Source organism: Hyaena hyaena, unplaced genomic scaffold, assembly GCF_003009895.1.
Source record: "Hyaena hyaena isolate Hyena2069 unplaced genomic scaffold, ASM300989v1 scaffold_96, whole genome shotgun sequence".
In the NCBI taxonomy this organism is placed as follows: Eukaryota; Metazoa; Chordata; class Mammalia; order Carnivora; family Hyaenidae; genus Hyaena; species Hyaena hyaena.
The window spans coordinates 3416101-3435637 of NW_024080729.1; the positions used below are offsets into that span (position 1 = coordinate 3416101).

A 19537-nucleotide genomic window follows, 5' to 3' on the forward strand; every position below is an offset into this window, starting at 1 on the left:
TATACCAGAGTAGAGAGAATAGAATAGAACAGTGAAATCCTGGGTCGTTATACTGGTATCACCCAGCGAGTATCAAGTCATTGCCAGTCTGCTTTCATCTGTGTCCCCGCTCTGCCGCCCACTCTAGCGTATTTTGCACTATATCCCATTCAACATGGCTTCCTAAAAGATGATTTCTTTCAGGTGATCATGACACCAGTGCCACATCTAAGAAGTTGGTAATTCACCAATATCAAGTATTCAGTCAGTTTTGCCAGTTACCTTGTAAACATTCTTTTAATTGTGTTTGTAACAGGTTCCAGATAAAATCCATGAATACAAAATTGAGTACTATGTCTCTTAAATTGCTCTTACTGTCAAGGTTTTCCTTTCCTATATAATTTATGTGTTAAAGAAACTCCAGTTGTTTGCTGATTGCATTCTCATAGTGCTTACCGTGGTCTGTTTCTCCAAGAATCATGTTTGAGTTTTTGACAGGGCGAGGCAGACACCGAAGAACAAGAGTTCTTTATAGATGTTGCTTGTAAGATTCTTGAAAATTAAAGCCTAATCTCTTATTTCTTCATAATGAGCACATAGCAAGGAGAGTTTGAATTGACCCTAAGTTGGTATCATTTGTTTGTTGAAGTGCTTATTAACTTTAGACAAATGAACAACTTAATTTTTGTTTGGGGTAATAGTTTTACATTTCTTAAAAAAGCCATGATTATTCCCTCATCCGTGCATCTGTATTAAGGTTCGACTCATGTTTGCAAAAATAATTGAGAGTGGACCGTGTGTTAAACCAAGTTACTGTTTGGAGGTAATAGCATCAAAATGATACCCTAAGAAACTTGGTGCGCCTAGGTGTCTTAGTCAGTTAAGAGTATGATTCGCGATTTGGCTCAGGTTATGATCAAACAGGTTCCTGAGTTCAAGCCCCATGTCAAGCTCTGCACTGACAGCATGGAGCCTGCTTGGGATTCTCTGTCTTCCTCTCTCCCTGCTCTGCTTGTGCTATCTCTCTTAAAAATAATTTTTTGGGTGCGCCTGAGTGACTCAGTCGGTTAAGCGTCCGACTTTGGGTCAGATCATGTTCTCATGGTTCGTGAGTTCGAGCCCTGCCTCGGGCTCTCTGCTGGCAGCTCAGAGCCTGGAGCCTGCTTTGGATTCTGTGTGTTTCTCTCTCTCTGCCCCTTCCCTGCTCATGCTGTCTCTCTCTCTCTCAAAATAAATACAGTTTAAAAAAATTTTTTTAAATGAATAAAAATAATTTTTTTAAATGGTATCTTAAGAAACTAGCTAAATGAAAACTGGTTTGAGGAAAACCTCAGAGAATTTATTTTAATCTCCATTATTAAGTAATTGTGAGTTATTTTTTAGAATAACTGAAATCTAAAATACTGATTCCTTCTTCATTTACTCAGCACAAACATTTCACTGAAGATATTCAAACAAGGCAGTATCGCTCCTTGGAAGTTCTGATAGGATCTGGCTACAATACCCCTGCTGACATTTGGAGCACAGCGTGCATGGTAATGTTTTTTCCCCTTGACCTTCACATATTTATGTGGTAGCTCTATACTTTGCTTTGTTTGCTGATTTTCAGTAGACTAGTGAATTTTTAACAAACAAGAAAATAAAAATTTTTATGATCTCACTGGCACCCTAAATGTTCTGTCTGGAGAGGTGGGATTCAAAAGCTAATTTAAAACATCTGGCATTCCATTTGGTTCTGCCAAATTGCCATTGGGCTGAAGGCACCAGTGTTTCCTACTACTGCTTGTGAGGAGGCAGGGGTGTTACAGCTGTAAGGTGTTACAGCTTTCGGTCAGGAGGTTATAGGTACCCTTGCCCTTTCAGCTCTAGTCTGTTTTCAGATTAGGGAAAACCCTGGAAACTTCTTCATTCTGTACAGTTTGACAGTTCCTCAGACACCTTTATACCTCACAAGATGTGAAGCCCAGTCATCCTGAGATTCTTAAATTGCTGCTTTGTCCCTGCCAAACAAGCACTCAAGTGGTCTGATTCCGTTGCTGTTGGCCGGTTTCCCACAGACAGCCTGTGTCGGGCCGTGTTGCGTTGTTCCTGAAATAGAGTCTGCTCTTTGTCATTGTGTGTTTCCTCACGTGTTTCTCTTCCACTAGGTTGTGAGTGCCGTGCTGACAGCAGTGGTGTCTGTTGTGTCTGGCTCACTGTGTGGCTCAGGGCCTGGCCCATTGTGAGCGGTGCTTACAGTGCAGTTCTGGTGCTCACCACCCAGAATTATGACAGACTTCACAGAGCAAGGGCATAATTTCCCACAAGACTGCCTTCATTTCAGACACCAGCTGCCAGCTCTGCAGTCACAGGCCACCTGCATTTCTGACCTACTGGCTACAAATTGGGAGGCTCCATTATCCTTTCAGATTCAGTAACTTGTTAGAATGACTCACAGAATTTAAGAAAGTGTTAGGACTGCTACTACCATTTTGTCATAAAGTCTACAAATCTGGACCAGTCAAATCAAAGCATGCCTAGGGTGAGGCCTAAGAAGGTACCACAGGTGAAGCTTCTCTGGCCTTGGGACATGACACTTTCCCAGCACATCAGTGTGTACCACCACCTAGGGAAGTTCACACAGCTTCAGCTGCCCAGCTTTCTTACTAAGATTTCATTACTTAGTCATGATTGATGGAAGGAATTGATCACGTGGTTGAACTCAATCTCCAGCCCTCTCTCCTTCCCTAGGAGGTTAGCAAAATGCTGCTCATAGCCCCAGTCCTCACACAGTTGGGTCTTGTCCAGTTAGGGGCCACGTCCAGCCCCCCTCTTAATGATGTAGGAGTCCACCTTGAGTCACCTCCTTGGTATGATGATGGGGGAGGGGGTGCGCACCATGAATGACAGAAGGCACTCTGGAAATTCCAAGCATTTAGAGGCTTCCTCTCAGGAAACAGGAACAAAAAACAAAGTCTTTATTCTATAGCAGTACTTAGTAAATATTTGCAGACCATCAAATGGAGTAAACTAACCCAGAAACCTGTTAAACTGTCACTTCAATTAACAGTATTCACAGTCATCTCTGAGAAAACCTTGAGAAACTACAGACTAGAACCCCTAACCTGTTTCAAGTTATAGATTTCTTGATACACACATTCCTGAAAAACTGTGTCTTCCAGAGATAATAGAGTTAAAACCATGTTATCAACATGGCACGGCCTTATAAATCATTATTAGGGTGTATCAGTGGCCTTTTAGGATGGCCAGCTGTCTGAAATGTAAGGTTTGGTGCTGTGTGCAAGATAGAAGAACATTGGAAGAAAATCTAACTTCTTTTAAAGCTTTGTATTTTGAGGAATTTGATTTGCTAGAGAAAATACATGCCAGAGATGCTACCAATTACAAAATATAGCTAGTTTACAGAGGACATATGATTTATTATAATGTGGTTCTTAGTAGGGGGTTAACTTAGTAGGGACGGTAGGTCCTGCGTGCTACTTCGTACATTAATACTAAGACAGAAAGTTAAAGGGGGAATTAACCTTGTGTCCCTTTTGGACCAGCTCACATGCAGGACTTTTGACCAAGGAAGGAAAACACATCTGATTTGACAGTATTGTGAAAACTTGAGCCCCACTTGTTCTCCAAAATTTCTCTTGTTTTGCTAATAGACCTAGAAATGTCGCAGTGCCTCTAGCCATCACCAGAAAGTAAAAACAAATCCTGGAATATCAGAAGTGCCTGAAAGAGATGGATCATCCTGCATCCGATGCAGTTAATTGATGGAAAGATTGGGACCCTCTCTGAGGGAGAAGGAGAGAGTGAGATTGCCTGCCGCATTAGTGATTGAGACTACCGAGTTAGAAGGGCAGTTATAAAAAGGGAATGTTCTGTGAAGACCGTTTGAGAGTTGGTAGAGAAGAGATGTTTTTAAATCCTCCATTCTGTGGATTTTGACAAACGTACAGTGACCTAGATGTACCACAGGAGAGTCCTACAGAATGGGTTCGCTGCCGGAAGATTGCTCCATGCTCTGCCTGTGTGTCCCTCTTTCTCCAGCCGCAGCCCCAGCCCCTGGCCACCACTGACCTTTTTATTGTTGTCATAGTTTTGCCTTTTTCAGAATGTCCCAACTATAAAGAAACGTATGCTTTCCAGATTGGCTTCTTTCACTTCATAATATTGGAATATTAAAGGTTCCCCTTTGTCTTTTCAAGACTTGATGGCTCATTTCTTTTTTAGCACTAAATATACTCCATCATCTGGATATACCAGCTCACTTGATTTCCTGACTGATGTTGCCTGTGTAGGTCAGCATGACCCTGACTGTCACAGAGTCAAGCACAGGAGTGGGAATTAGGAGCCTACGTTCCAGGATGGGCTTTTTTGCTTGTCAGTTTTGGCCACAGTTTTCTCATCTGTAAAGGGAAGTGTGTTCAGCTAGGGTGTTTCATAACCTAGAGCTTCTGCTAGTTTTGAATTTTGATACAGTGATCTTTTGATTTGGTTTGATTTGTGGGGTTTTTTGCTGTTATTCACAATTGTAACCACTAGCCAACTACCTTATGTTCCAAGACGTAGTTCTCTCAGAGAACTTTAGGTAACTAGTTATAAGTATCTAGATGAAAAAATTTGGAGAGAATATTAGAATCTTAGAAAAAAAATATTTTTTTTGAACTTTAATTTCAGTGTATTTACTGAGCTCCCACTTGGAGGCTTTGAAAAAGTACTTGTCTGAAGAAATTAACAAATTTTGATGAATAAGAGTCACAATTTGTTTCCTTTCTGCTTTGGGACTGTAAACCTCAGGACAATAATGGGGTAGAATATGTTTCAGGTTCAGTTTCAAAATAGACTGCTGGAATGTAAAACCACCTATGTATGCCTGGTAAGAAGCCATAGCATCTGTGACATATTAGGGACAGGCCTGAAACTCCTAGTTTTGTGGCCTGGGCAGTAGTACAGTTCAGATAATGTAGTTTTGAGGATAACTGTCCTGTCATAAAACTGCAGAAATGGACACTGGCAAGCCATTGAGAACCAAATCTGGGTCCAAGTTAGAGAGTGTGCTCCAGAATCCACCCCGCGGTCCCTGAAATTGTCTGGAGTCCTTATTAGTACCATTGACTCCATCAAAATTGAACTGTGACTAGTACTTGACTTAAGGTCCTTTCTAAAACTGCTGTTGTATTACTTTTCTTTAACCCATCTTTTACTCAGGGAAAGATTAAGATAGCCCTGTCACTCAGATGCTGTCTTTCCGTGCTGCTTGGCCCATACTCTAAATGAAATTACTTTTTCATACTTCTCAGAATGCTGTTTACAAGAGCTTTTCTTGTAGAAGACATGTGCCTTTTTTTTCTAGGTTGGTGAATGCTGAATATTCCAGTCACCTAAAACAGGAATTGCTCTTGACAACATTTATACCTGACCTTTTTCTGATTTTCTATAGACTCAGGAATTGGGAGTTCTATCTGAAACAGTTGAGGGAGTGCTTTCCAAAGCAGAACTTTAAAAAACTATACTTTTTGCCAAGTAATAGACATACATAGGTAGAGAGATGTCTGTTTCCATGTTTTGGTTTTGACTGTGGGTACAGAATCTTAATTTCTAGCCATGTGAAATTACAACATGAGAAAATAGGACCTGCTGTTCTCGTGAACAACTTAATAGCTTAGAACCACCTTAATATCCAGATGTGCCCCACGCTGAGCAAAAACAGGAACTCCAGAGAGCTGAATAGCTGATGGGGGGAGGGGAATAATCCATATGTTGATGATCTTATTGCTGCTCTTCGGCTCCATTTTACTAAGATAAGGTGTAGAAGGAAAGCTCTTTAGGAATAATCTTAAGACATTTTTTTAAGTGATCATCTGTGGCTTTCCCAGAGAAGGAAAAACTTCATATTGAGCCAAATAGCAAGCAGTAAGCTTCCCAAAGGCAATTGTTATGGTCGTTGTAATGCTTTCATATATTGTCCTCTTTTACTTAGGCATTTGAACTGGCCACAGGCGACTATTTGTTTGAACCGCATTCCGGGGAAGAGTACACTAGGGACGAAGGTGAGTCCTCTTGACTGAACACATCTGCGCACGGCACTTACACTTGCTGCGTGTGACTGCGTGGTTCATAGCACTGAAAAGCTTAGCCTTTTTAGTATGCTAGAATATATAAATCCCAGAAAGATCGAAATATTATATTAAGTATTAGATATACTAAATATTTTATAGAAGCTATTAAAGAACTCTGAGGATTAGAGAAAAGGCCACAGATGGTTAAACTAAAACTTGTATTTGCCAGGTAATTTCTTCTAAAACATCTAGTTATTTTTCTTTCTCTATAAATCAGTGCTTCGTTCTTTACCCACTTTGAATTACCTGTTCATCAACTTGTTGCTCAGTTATGCCTGCACCTATTTGGAAGTCAGTAGTTTCATAAGCAAACATACGACTTGAATGGTGTTTGTGAATGCAGAGACCATATCCTGTTTGTCTGTATAAATTCTACAATAGTCAGCATTCTTTTTTTCTAAAAATTAAAGCCATACTTTTTTCCTTTTTAAATGACATTAACATTTAGAATTCCATTTTAAAACAAAATAGTATTGGCTTACATTTTGTGATAGCCGGTGGGAAAGGCCCAAGCTGTCAGCTGCTCTGTCTGAGAGGCGATGAAAGCAGACAACTAAATGTGTGGTTGTCGTAGATTCTGGGTCTGGAGTTCTCTCTTGTCCAGCAAGAGAGTCAGATGGAGGATTAAAAAGAGAGAGAAGCAGGACGCCTGGGTGGCTCAGTTGGGTCAGGTCATGATCTCGTGGTTTGTGAGTTTGAGCCCCGCAGTGGGCTCTTTGCTGACAGCTCAGAGCCTGGAGCCTGCTTCGGATTCTGTGTCTCTCTCTCTCTCAATAAGGGGAAAAAAATGTCAAAATGCGAGAGAGGCTAATGTCCGGGAAGAGTCAAGAGCCCCAAGTAAGGATCCTTGCTCCATTTTTATGAGACTCAGAAGGCTTACAGGCGTAATGGGCATGCATAAAGAGACAATGAAACCAGGAACATTAACTCATGGGCGAGGGGGGTGAGGGGTTTTGAAGATATGTGGTGTTAGAGGTTTGGGTCAACACAAAACAGAATCCTGGCACTGGGAGGAAGGTTGTTTAGAGCAGGCATGGGGCACCTGTCCCTAAACTGGCCTAGGGGACAAGACAGAGCATGCTACCTCGGGGTTAACAAGCCACCTTTCTTTTGCTGATTAGCTTCTGTCCAGGCAGCTTCACCCTGCTGTGGTCTATAGCCCAGTTTACCTATTTTGGTCCTTCCTTCTCTTCCTGTGAAAGCAGCTTTATCTTGGATGCATTCATCCTGTCTTTCTATTCCTTTATGCCTTGTTAACCCTTGGGTACAAGCTTGGGGAATTCCTAAGCTTATTTCCCATATGTGATTTTTTTTTTACATGTGATTTTTTTTTTTTATCATGGTGGTGTCCAAATAACTTAGATGAGATAATAATGTGAATAAAAGAACTATTAAAGAGCTATTTTACCTTCTTACATTAAACGGTTTTGGTAGATTTTGTTTTCAGGATTAATGGGGGTTACCTGAAGCACTAGCAGTATACCCTCCCAATAAGGAAAATATGTTCTTCACTTCCTGTGCTTTCCTCCATTCTTAGGGAAATCAAGTTTTGTGCCCTGTAGAACCAAGAACACTCTGTTTCTCAAACTGTGGTCCCATGGGACATTAATAGATAGGCATTCTTAGTAGGACCTCCTGACATTCTAAGTACTGTTTGGAAAATGTTATGCTGGTTCCCATAGCCACATGCCTGTTTTAGTGGGTGCAGCATGGAGGTATTTCCTATACATCAGCCCTTGGAAGAATATACTGTAATTACTATGTATGTACACACTTAATTTTCCCTAGTCTCTGCTGCTTATTTTTCTGGTTGTAAGTTTGGCGCTATAGACTGACACCATTATAGAAATGCCCTAGTATATCTGGAAGGGTAACTGATTTTTTTCTCTTTATATTTGTAGACTCTCTGTAAATAGTGTGAGGTACAAAACACATCGAGCGGCTGGAATTACATTGTGTAGGGTCTTATGCTACCAAACTTGAAAATTGAAACATATATAAAAAGTCCCAAGTAAGGAATAAGGGAGAACCATCTATCCTATGTATTTAGATATAAATTTATTTCCCCCTGTACCAGTCAGTACTAAGAGTCCTTGGGCGAAACTTCAGACTGCTTCATAAGAGACCTGTAAGAGCAGAAAGCAGCAGACCTTTACCCTCTAGCCAGTGTACGCGTGGTTTGTCACAAGTCATGGTGTATCAGCCCTATGATGAATTGATAAACCAGATACAGGTTGCTGGAATTAAATGTAAAATAACACACTCAAGGGAAAAGTAATTCCTTGGTATAGGAAAAATACTAAAAGAACCAATACTTCACTTGAAAGTTTACAGTAAGATAAACCGTAGTCTCCTTTTCAATCCGTTTATACAAAGACGTTTATTTGCCGGTTTTGCCTAAAACAGGTAGAAGTTTCTTAGCAGCTGAGTTCTTGTTACCAAACTGTAAATATAGTCAAAACTGCCAAAAGGTTACAGTGAATTCGTGAATGTAAAGCCCTTTTATTTTATTTTATTTTTTTTTAAATTTTTTTTTTAATGTTTTATTTTTATTTCTAGGAGGGAGAGAGAGAGAGAGAGACAGCGTGAGCAGGGGAGGGTCAGAGAGAGAGGGAGTCACAGACTGAAACAGGCTCCAGGCTCTGAACTGGCAGTCAGCACAGAGCCCGACGCGGGGCTCGAACCCACGAACCGCGAGATCATGACCTAAGGGAAAGTCGGACGCTTAACCGACTAAGCCACCCAGGCGCCCCTGTAAAGCCCTTTTAAAATGACAGCGCTGGGTCCTTTACATGAGAAACAGATAGGACCTGAGACCTTCACCAACTCCCAGATACGTTTCTGGCATATTATTATTCCCTTTAAGATAACATTATTAGAAATTTTTAAGTAATTCCTTTTGATCTTCATGATTCTCTAACAGGATTAAAGTCCTTTATAAAGATCTTTTACGGCCAGCAGCCATCACTTTTTAAAATGTCTACATATTCTTAGTTACCTGCAGAGTAGAAAAGGTAGTAGAGCTGCCTGTAAATGTGGATGCTGGCCAGTCCCAGGCTCACCTCCTGGTGACACCCACCCTACACATGGCCCTGGCAGTGCTCACAGTCCTTATGCACGCTGTGACAGTTACAAGGCACTGCCATGATATGGACATCTTTTAGTGGCCCACAGAAGTCAAGTAGCTATACTTTAAAATGTTTTTGCTAATTTCTACTTAAAATATGATTTATTTGAAAACAAATAGCTCTGAACTACACATGATAAGATGTGGGTTTTCATTTGGGTTCTAGCTCCCTTTAGCCCTGTACCTTCAAGTAGGCTATTTATCCCTCTGAAGTTCTATTTTCTCATCTTTACAATGGAGTATTGATCTTTGTTTGGCCTGTTATACAGGGTGGCTGTGAAAATTATTTATTTATTACAGGTGATTGTTTAATCACCATGAACTTTGTTTTGTTTTTAATTTAAAAAAAAAAAAATTTATTTCCGAGAGAGAGAGACAGCGTGAGCAGGGGAGGGTCAGAGAGAGGGGGAGATACAGAATCTGAAATAGGCTCCAGGGTCTGAGCTAGCTGTCAGCACAGAGCCCGATGCGGGACTCAAACCTACAAACCGCAAGATCATGACCTGAGCCAAAGTTGGACGCTCAACCGACCGAGCCAACCCTGGCCCGAACTTTGTTAAAAAGAGTGATGATATTATTATTATTATTATTATTATTATTATTATTATTATTATTGGAAACCCAGAGCAGTATCATAAGTAACAGTTCTAGAATGTCTAAAGCATATTGGTACAGTTGTTTACCTCATCTGAAAAACCCACCTGAACCTAGATGTATAGACAAAATAGAAATCAAGATCTAGATAAGCCTCCAAACTCCAGAGTGGGACTTGCCAGCTGCTATCAGGTAACCAACCACCTGAAATAATTCTTGACATTCCCAGTCTCACCTGGAATATCCTTGGTCATATTTATAGTTACTCTTAAACAGCTAGTCCTTGAAAAAGCTATTCATTAAAAAAAAACCTTTTACAGCTTGTCCTTGATCCTGTTCTTCTTACCCTTCTATTTTAGACCACATTGCACACATTATAGAGCTGATAGGCAGAATTCCAAGACGCTTTGCCCTCAGTGGGAAATATTCACAGGACTTCTTTAATCGCAGAGGTAGTTTTAATAACATGAGTTTTCATATAGGTCCCAGGGATACTTCAGGAAGCAGAGCATTCACACCAAGACTATTTTTAGTTATCACTCACGTCCCACTGGAGTGGGTGCCTGGTTTTTTTATGGTTCTCTGGATTCTCCATTAAATGGATAGAGTCCTCTTCCTATTTAGGACAGAAAGCAAGCCTGAAATGCTTTATAAAGAGGTATGCATGCTACTCTTTCTGCCATTGTCTAGAACTGCATTCGTTACTCTTGTTATGTATGTCTTTTTTTTCCCCTTTCCTGAAATGTTTGAAACATACAGATCACATTGCATTGATCATAGAACTTCTGGGGAAGGTGCCTCGCAAGCTCATTGTGGCAGGAAAATATTCCAAGGAATTTTTCACCAAAAAAGGTAAAATAAATGTGTTTGTTCCCAGACATTAAGGGGGCAAGGTGTTTAAAAATTGAAGAGGTAAGTAATGCTGGTTACCTGTCCCCAACACCTACAGAAGAATGGTCCTGGCCTTGACTGCTGAGCTGTAATAATGTGGTCAAGAGCAGAGACTGGAACCAGACTCTCTGGGTTCAAATCTAGCTGCTCCATAACCTCAGTCTGCTGATTTCTAACTGGAGATCTTAAATGTTTACTTCATATTGAATAAGTTACCATGTATATAGAGCACACACCCGATTGAGCGCTTCTGAAAAATGAGCAGATTTTTGCCAGCATCTGATCTAAGAACTGCCTCTTTCAAAGGGCAAGTCATTTACTTTAAGCTTCTTCAGGGCGGGACTACATCTCACTGTCTTGTGGCCCAGTGACACCCAGCATAGTCACTTAAGCCCGTCAGTCCTACAAATTAACTTTACACTTTGCAGTTTTATGTCATCACTGAGGAGTGATGGAGATACTCAAGAGGATACTCTTACCTCAGATTTTTGACTTGGTAACATATGTTGGCATATTTAAATATGTACTTATACATCCAATAAAGTTAAAAGCTGAAATTTGAAAACCTGACATGGAACAGACTAGAAGACTATCTGGTCTTTTTTTCCCTTTTTGCCATCATTCCATTTTTTCTTACAACCTCTACACTAGTGCTGAGGAAAATCCTTTTTCTCAACACTCGACAGCAAGCATCCTCAGAAACATTTCATGTTTCTTTTTTGGCAGGAAAATAGTGAAGTGCTTCATAAGAGCTCCCCCCTCCTTGCACAAAGACCACTCAATGGCATGCATGTACTGAGTAGATAATTAGGCACTTGGCTGCCCACAGAAGAGACTTCAAATAAGTGTTGTATAAGTAAAAGTTTTGAAGCTGCATTTACCTTAATAAGCCACTGTAATTGACCTTTTTTTTTTTTTTTTCACTTCAAAGAAGCAAAATTTAGAATGACATTCCTGAGTAGTACGAAGTGTGATGTAGCTATATTTCCTGAAACCTGTGTGGGGTTTGTTCTTCTAGGTCTTGTTCCTTTTATACAGATTTGTCGTGGTATTAGCTCTTACTGCCTTATTTGGAAGCAATATTTACTAGACTGGTAAGCCAAAAAAAAAAAAAACAAAACAGTACAATCAAATTGTTCCTGGTATGTGGTAATAAACTGCTTCTGAACACCATGTGACATCATTTTGCATATATAGGCATTTAACATTCATTTTAGTGAATACCTGGTTCGTGTTAGGCCTGACCAATTTGACTGGGACAGAAAATCCTGGAATGGTGGAGAAAACAAATTGTCTTAAGTTTTTAGGCCCTCAGAAAAGAGTGGTGCTTTGTGAATGGAGAAAGATTCAATTCTGGTGGCAAAATTTGATTCTTTATAAAGCACCTGGATTAGTTCCTGGATTTCCACAAAAGACTCTTGTCACTTGTCAGTGTCAGTCAGTTTCTCTTGTATTGTCTTTATCATAGGTGACCTGAAACACATCACAAAACTGAAACCCTGGGGCCTTTTTGAGGTTCTAGTGGAGAAGTATGAGTGGTCTCAGGAAGAGGCAGCAGGCTTCACGGATTTCTTACTGCCCATGTTGGAGTTGATACCCGAGAAGAGAGCCACTGCCGCCGATTGTCTCCGGCACCCTTGGCTCAACTCCTAAGCCCGAGTCCAACAGCGCAGCAGAGACCACATGCTGACCCTCACTCCTCCCCAACAAGCATTTCCCTCTTCCCTTTTCAGGGTGAAGCTCTTCCTTCAAGGATTTCCTAGGTTTGTTTGGGTTTTTTGGGGTTTTTTTTTTTTTGGTTGTTGTTGTTTTTTTTGTTTTTTTTTTTTTGTTTTAATTTTAAATCAACCTGTTCATTTGGGTTTGTTTCCTTGACCCTGTGGAGATCCCCCACAGCCATTGGGCATCCTAGGTGAATTTGGCATTGATTGGGCTCTGCCAAAGACTAAAATGTGAAACAGCCTCTCACCCTGTACCTTTGTCTTTCCATTAGAACACCCTTTAAATTATACACATCCTTTTAAAAAGAGCTATGAAGATGTATGAGCTCATCCTTTTATTCAACTGACTCTAAGAGTCAAATTTTCTAGTGCATATCCTGTTGCCAGCATAAGGATGAGAAGGGGAAAGGGTGTTACTTCTTGTACAGCAGAGACATTAAACTTGCTGTATCCAGGCTGCATCATCATCCTGGACTGTTTCTGTTGCTCTCTGTGTTCACATGTTTTCCTGCGACTTTGAAGCTATCTTTTTAAAGGAGCCATAAAAACTCCAAATTTGGGTACCATTTTATCACTGTTCCAAGCACTATCTGAGTCCTTTCATCGTTTAATAACTCTAAGATCCTTGAATCTTTGGTCTCATTTTTTTGATGAAAACAGAAGCGGAACCATTGACTTATAATTTCTTCAGAACCACAGATGTTTTGCAAAACAGTCCTTTCCTGTGTGTCTTCTGTCACCCCACCAGCAGAGTTCTTTCAGTTGGCTGTTTTGTGTTTTGTTGTTTTAATCCCCGGCTGGCACTTTACTCACTGCACTTGAGTTTATTGCCTCATAACTAAAGAAATCAGTATGACTCTAGAAAGGAGATCTGGATTTCAGAGATTTCCCCTCTAAGAAGAAAATGTCCTAGAGTTCCTGATTATTCTCCAGTCAGTCCCCTGCTCTTATTCACAGCTTTTTGTTCACCTTGTCCAAAATTTAGCCTTGAAGCAGTTTCCCTCTGGCTTTGCCTTTCTCATTTTCTGAAAGGCTTCAGGTCTTAAATGAAATCCCAGCATAGAAGAACCAAGGGGAAGGGTGGGATGGCACTTTTGGGGTGGGTTTTTTGTTTTGTTCGGGGGGGTTGTTTTGTTTTTGGTTTTGTTTTTGGTTTTAAAATTAGTCATTCTCTGCTGCTATTTCTTTGTATAATATAAGTTTTTAACTGCAACTTTGGGATAATTGAGATGTACTTGAGGCTTTTTTTTTTTTTTTTTTTTAATGAGAAAAGGCTCTGAAGTTTACTTTACAATGGGCCTTTCCTAGACTTGCCCTAGACATCACATACCCCTTGGGTCATATTGAAAATTAAAAGAGGGGCAGGCTTGGGGTCACAGCCAAGTGGGCCTTGGGGACTACAGCATTCTGTGGAGACGGCTCCAGGAGTGATTTGCAGAAAGCCAAGGAGGTGCGACTTGAGGCTCTACTAGCAAAGCTGCCGATGAGGCTTTCAGATAGCCGGCCCTCTGTACGGGGGATTGGAGTCCAGATTCTGCCATTTTTCCACCAACAACAGCAAAGGAAAACATGGTGCAATTATGCAATCCACTTAACTCGTAAACCTAGAACCCTGAGTAACTATGGCCAGCCATTCATCGGATCCTTGATTGGGTAGTCCTGAAATCAGACATGTTCCTGTAGAAAGAATGTTGAGTGAGGCTGTCTATGCACCTATCAAGAATAAAGAAAATAGATTGTATCCAACAACGGCAGGGAAAATCCTTCAGCACTTCTAATCCACTTTGGCTTTTCAGCGATGTATACATCTAAAGCAATAGCAGACTAGAACTGAATCCTTTTCTACACTGTAAAATAACAATTGTGGAATTACCGGAATTCTGGTGATGATATTAAAGTAAAATAACCAAAACACACAAATAGAAGGCCCCATTTTAGCAATTGATGTAAAAAGAAATTTTAAGAGAGAACCTATAACTTCTTCTTTGGACATTTTTTCCCTCCAAATAAGGGCTTTCCCCCCCTGTCATTTAAGGAGCCAGACGAATTAGAAGCCGTAGAAAGAGGCAGCTATAGAATTTGATCTTCCAAGTACCCCACGTACCTTTATTGAACTTAATCATAATACTGTCAAATTGCCATGATCTTACTAAAGGATTTCTATTGCTGTCAATTAAAACCCCAAATGCATTTTTATTCTTTCTATTGGGTGCATTGTCTGTTTTCTTTATAAATGCAGTACAATAAACAAATTATTTAATAACCTACATGTTTCCCGAGCATTTCTGTTCATTTGTTCCCCAAGTTGGTCCGAGCCAACCTTCAGAATGGAGGAAAGAACTGGCTGAGTTTGCTTTTTGGACTTCAGTAAGCAGTGAAACTGTATAGGTTGAACACGTGCCACTTTATGGCTTTCCTAGCTTTGCTTCCGTCTTTAAATTGGGGGTAGGTGAGATTAACAAAGTACATTTTGGAAAATCTTAAGAAAATTGTTCTTCCCTATATCCAGTAGTATTTTCCCAGAATATCTGTGGTGTGTCTTCCCCACCCCTGCCCCAGATATGGCCATAGCAGATAAAGAAGGCGAAAGATCTGTGAGCTCTGCCTGAAGCCCTGGCATGACAAACCCTGTTGTGCCCAGGCTTTCATACACTCGTCTGATTTACTCCTTAGCATAAATTCTTAGAAATGGAATGGCTGGGCCAGGTTGTAATACATTTTTATGGCTCTTAGTAAATGTCCCATAACTTATGTGAGGAACAGTTAAGACTCTTGCTGCGATTAGCAGTGTTTGGATGGGCCTGTTAGGATTGCACTCGTTTTATTCCTTTTTCAAAAATCTTTCTCTTGTTTTTAGATTTATTTTATTTTTGAGAGAGTGCAAGTGAGGAAGAGGCAGAGAGAGGGAGCAACAGAAGATCAGAAGCAGGCTCTGCGCTGACAGCAGTGGGCCCTGCACGGGGTTCGAACTCTTAAACTGGATTGTGATCTGAGCCGAAGTCAGACACTCAACCGACTGAGCCACCCAGGCGTCCCCGCACTCATTTTACTCCTAATAGCCAGTTTGATTGCCAAAAACTAGGAGTGACTTGTTTTAATTTGCAGATTGGATGACTAGTGAAACCAGAAACTTGTTTCCTGGGTTTTTTGGCCATTTGTGTTTTTTGGTTATCTGCCTCCATTACCAAGCTTTATTTTGGCATGCTTCCCTATTTCATTATTTGGTAAGGATTTGTTATATACTAAAGATGATGCATTTTTGTCATTTTTCCATCACATACTTTTCCAATTTTTTATTCTTTCATTTTTTTTTTTAACATTCAATAGAAAGTCCTTTCCCACCCCTGAACTACATAAACTGTTCCAGTTAATTTAATCATATCATGCTGAAGACATACGTAGTGTGTTCATACTGTAGTGTTGCCCAGAAAGAATGTAACACGTTCAAAAAAAAAAATACCTAAACAAATGAAACCAGAATTCCTCAAGCCAGCGTGTTTACTGGACTGGCCAATCTAGGCAGTCTCACGAGGCCTGTGTCAAGTGTACAGGCCTGGAGTTCAGAGGGTTTTGGAAGACTTCATTGCCATCGCCCTAGGAGAGCTTGTCGCTATCTCAAAAGAACTAGCAAATTGAAATGGAGTTAAACCGCCCCCCCTCCCCAGGCCCCTGCCTTTCACTCTTCATTTGCCCTGAGTGTCTGCGGGGGCACCATTCAGCTGCTCCAGAGCAGACCCAGGTTACAAATGGACTTGATTACTGCCTGTTCTCTTATTTGTGAAGCCTTCAGTCTTACAGTCTGCCCTTCTGAGGAAAGGGATTTGCTGTGGGAGGACTGTATCATAGAAAATGGATGTTCTCTTGATAATAGTCAGAATTACAGTTTCTCCAGAAATAAGGCCTAATGACACCAAAGAAGCTTGAATAGTCGGCCCTTTGTGTTTTGCCCACCAACGTGGTGCCTTTGGAGTTGGCAAGGTATTGCTGTCTTACACCTCTTGCATAATCTTCAGTATATGAAGATTAAATATGTAAACTGTTAGGGCGCCTGGGTGGCTCAGTTGAGTGTCCAACTTCAGCTCAGGTCATTATCCCACAGTTCATGGGTTCGAGCCCCCATGTTGGGCTCTGTGCTGACAACTCAGGGAGCCTATTTCAGATTCTGTGTCTCCCTTTCCCACCCCTTCCCCCTCCCCCACTCATGCTGTATCGAAAATAAACATTAAAAAATGTTTTTAAGGATATCAATGATTCCCACCAGATATGAACACACTTGTGTATGTAATCCCTTCACCTTGAATGTGGGCTGGACTTTGTGACTGTTCTAACAGATTAAAGCAAAGTGACAGATGTTACTTCTAAGATTGGATTATGAAGAGCTGTGGCTGCTGTCTTCTGTGCCCCCCTCTGTTGCTCTGTCTTGGAACTCTCTCTGGGAAAGCAAGTTGCCACGTGAGTAGCAGTATGGGGAGGCCCATAGTCTGCATCCTGCAGATGACCACTGAGCATGGAGCCAGACCCTGATCCCTTAACTGCAGCCCTGTGAGAAACCTTGAGGCAAAGACATTTCACTAACCCTTGCCAGATCCCTAACCCACAAAAACTAAAACGTTTTAAAGTTCTTTGCAGCAGTAGGTAACTAATAGAGGGATGTAAGACAATGAAAGCATGTACGATCTCCTTCCAGTTAGCATCTCTGATCTAAATGACTAGTCATCTCTTGACCATATCTACCCTTGGTGAAGTTTGGGCATCACAACCATCCCTACACCCCAGCCCAAGGCAGAGGCATGCCAGAAATGAGAAAGGAGGAAGGCAACTTGGTTAGACAGGTGCTGGTTTTATTGACTTTCTATACACTTTCAAAGATGAAGTGCCCTTAGGAGTTTATGTAAAGGTAAAGCCACTTGAGCTGATAAGCAGTTACTAGGTTTCAACCCAAATCATTACTGTGATTGGAGAGGTTGAATTTGGAGTTTCTTTGAAACAAAGAAACAAAAGGTGAAATGCTGGGTGATCTTACTCAAACAGATTTGCAGAGTCTTCCCCAGCACTGGTCGTTAGTAAACCAACCCCTGCTTTGGTGTATTCCTGGCAAGAGCAAGGTGCAGGCTATTGGCAGATGCACCGTAAGTCCCCCAGAAGCTTCTTGGACCACCATGGTTTCCACTGCAGTGAGAAATCTTGAGAAGGTAGACTTTTTGAAATGTTTCTTTTCGTATGGAAAGTAAAATTATGAGAAAGAAACAGATATAAGTAGGAAAGGCACTAGGGTACAGAATTTGCCAAATTCTGTCATTCGTCACATTTGCATAAAGTAAATGCCAGACTGAAATTTATCAACACAAAATATGAATGGGATTTTTTTTTTTAAGTAGGCTTCACACCCAGAGTAGAGCCCAACACAGCACTTGAACTCACAACCCTGAGATCAAGAGGCAGATGCTTAACCAATTGAGCCACCTAGGTGCCCCATGCCTGGCTGCTTTTAAAAGGGGCACCTGGCTGCCTCAGTCAGTAGAGCATGGGACTCTTGCCAAAGTCATGAGTTCAAACCCCAGGTAGGAGGGTAGAGTTTACTTTAAAAAAAAAAAAAAATGCCTTTACAACCCAGAAATGAGAAACTGTTTACTGTGTCAGCAGCTGCTCCTTGATCAAGTAACAAGATCCATTACAGATTCGTTCAGCGTTTACCTCCTCTCCACCAGTAGCCACATTTTCTCTTTATTACGTGAATGTGCAAGACCAGGAAAAATTTCCTGCTCCTCAGGATTATCCACTGCAGATAATCAACAAACCCTGTTTCTAGGCACCATCTCCAAGCAGGGAAGAGCCTAAGGAGCCTGTCTTCATTTCGGCATTTGCTACGAGGAGGTGTTACCTAAATCGAGTTCCCCTCTGGAGGCTGGCCAAAGATTCACCATTAAGAGTGCCAAATCCAAAGTAGTTTGGTTTGGTTTGGTTCTTGCAAGAAGTGTAATCTATTACTAAAACAAATCACTTGGACACAAGTAACAAATTTCTTAAGCTGGTGGCCAATTCTGATTGGTCAGGATGGATACTATGAGGGAATTCAATGGGGTTCAAAGGGGAGGAAGTCAGTTTACCCTCCTCTAAGTTTTTAGATCCTGTGTTCACCTAGTCTTTATAGGACTTCCTGATACATTCGGGTTCTGGTGACCTCCACTCCTTACCCACCTCTGATCATCAACAAGAAAACAGTAAGAAAGAAGCAGAGGACCCCCTAAGCCTCAACCTGAAATGATCCAGCACGACAACCACCTCTTCCTCAGCTGCCCTTTGAGAGCCAGATGACAGTGTCCAGTATGCCTTCAAATGAACGTGTTCTCAGACTCGGAGACTCCGACCTGGGAAGCCTTGAGACATGGACTCCTGTAGCCCTCTCATTTTACAGAGGAGAGGCCTCCAGGGGGTAATGTGATCGCCGGTATGAAGGGGATACGAAGAGAACTGGGGCCCCATCAGAAGTGGACCGCCATCTTTGATGTGGGTCACTGCAGTTCTGCTCCACCCAGAAGTGTTCTGTATAAGGTGTAGGGTCCTGTCTCAGGAGAATGTCATGTTCTAATCCTACAGCGCACGGCTTCAGGACCTCAGGCCTAAAGTAGCTAGGAACAAGGAAGCATGAAAGGAACAAGTCTTTATCGCTGAAGAATTCGATTCCTTAATTTTCCATTGTCAGGAAATAGATAACCTGCGGTATTAAAAAAAAATTGCAAGAGTATAAAGTTTGACATTTTTAAAAAGCCAATCAAAACAAAATTCCCCATGCATGCTTACATTTTGATTCAGTCCTACCCAGACAGGCAAATGTCATTAATGTATAAAACCGTATTCAATGTACATCAAGCAAAAACTTGGGTCCCTTAAAAGAATAAATATCATTTAAGAAAAGCAATCTTGAGCAAGAACAAAGCTAGACCCGTGATATCATGACTCCCTGATTTCACACTGTATTACAAAACTTAAAACGGTATGATATTGGCATAAAAACAGATACACAGATCAATGGAACAGAGTAGGGCCCAGAAATAAAGCCATGCATCTATGGTCAATTTATGACAAGTCACGAATACACAATGGGGAAAGGA

General features: G+C 41.1%; 1 protein-coding gene across 1 annotated transcript in view; it reads left to right on the forward strand.

Moving 5' to 3' along the window:
- Positions 1-13683, forward strand: part of SRPK1 (SRSF protein kinase 1) — a 63840-nt gene extending 50157 nt beyond the window's left edge. Inside the window, 4 exon segments of the mRNA XM_039235285.1 lie at positions 1407-1514; positions 5954-6023; positions 10573-10665; positions 12173-13683. Coding sequence (XP_039091216.1) covers positions 1407-1514; positions 5954-6023; positions 10573-10665; positions 12173-12357 — 456 coding nt within the window. The 3' untranslated portion in view covers positions 12358-13683.
- The last annotated feature ends 5854 nt before the right edge of the window (positions 13684-19537 follow it).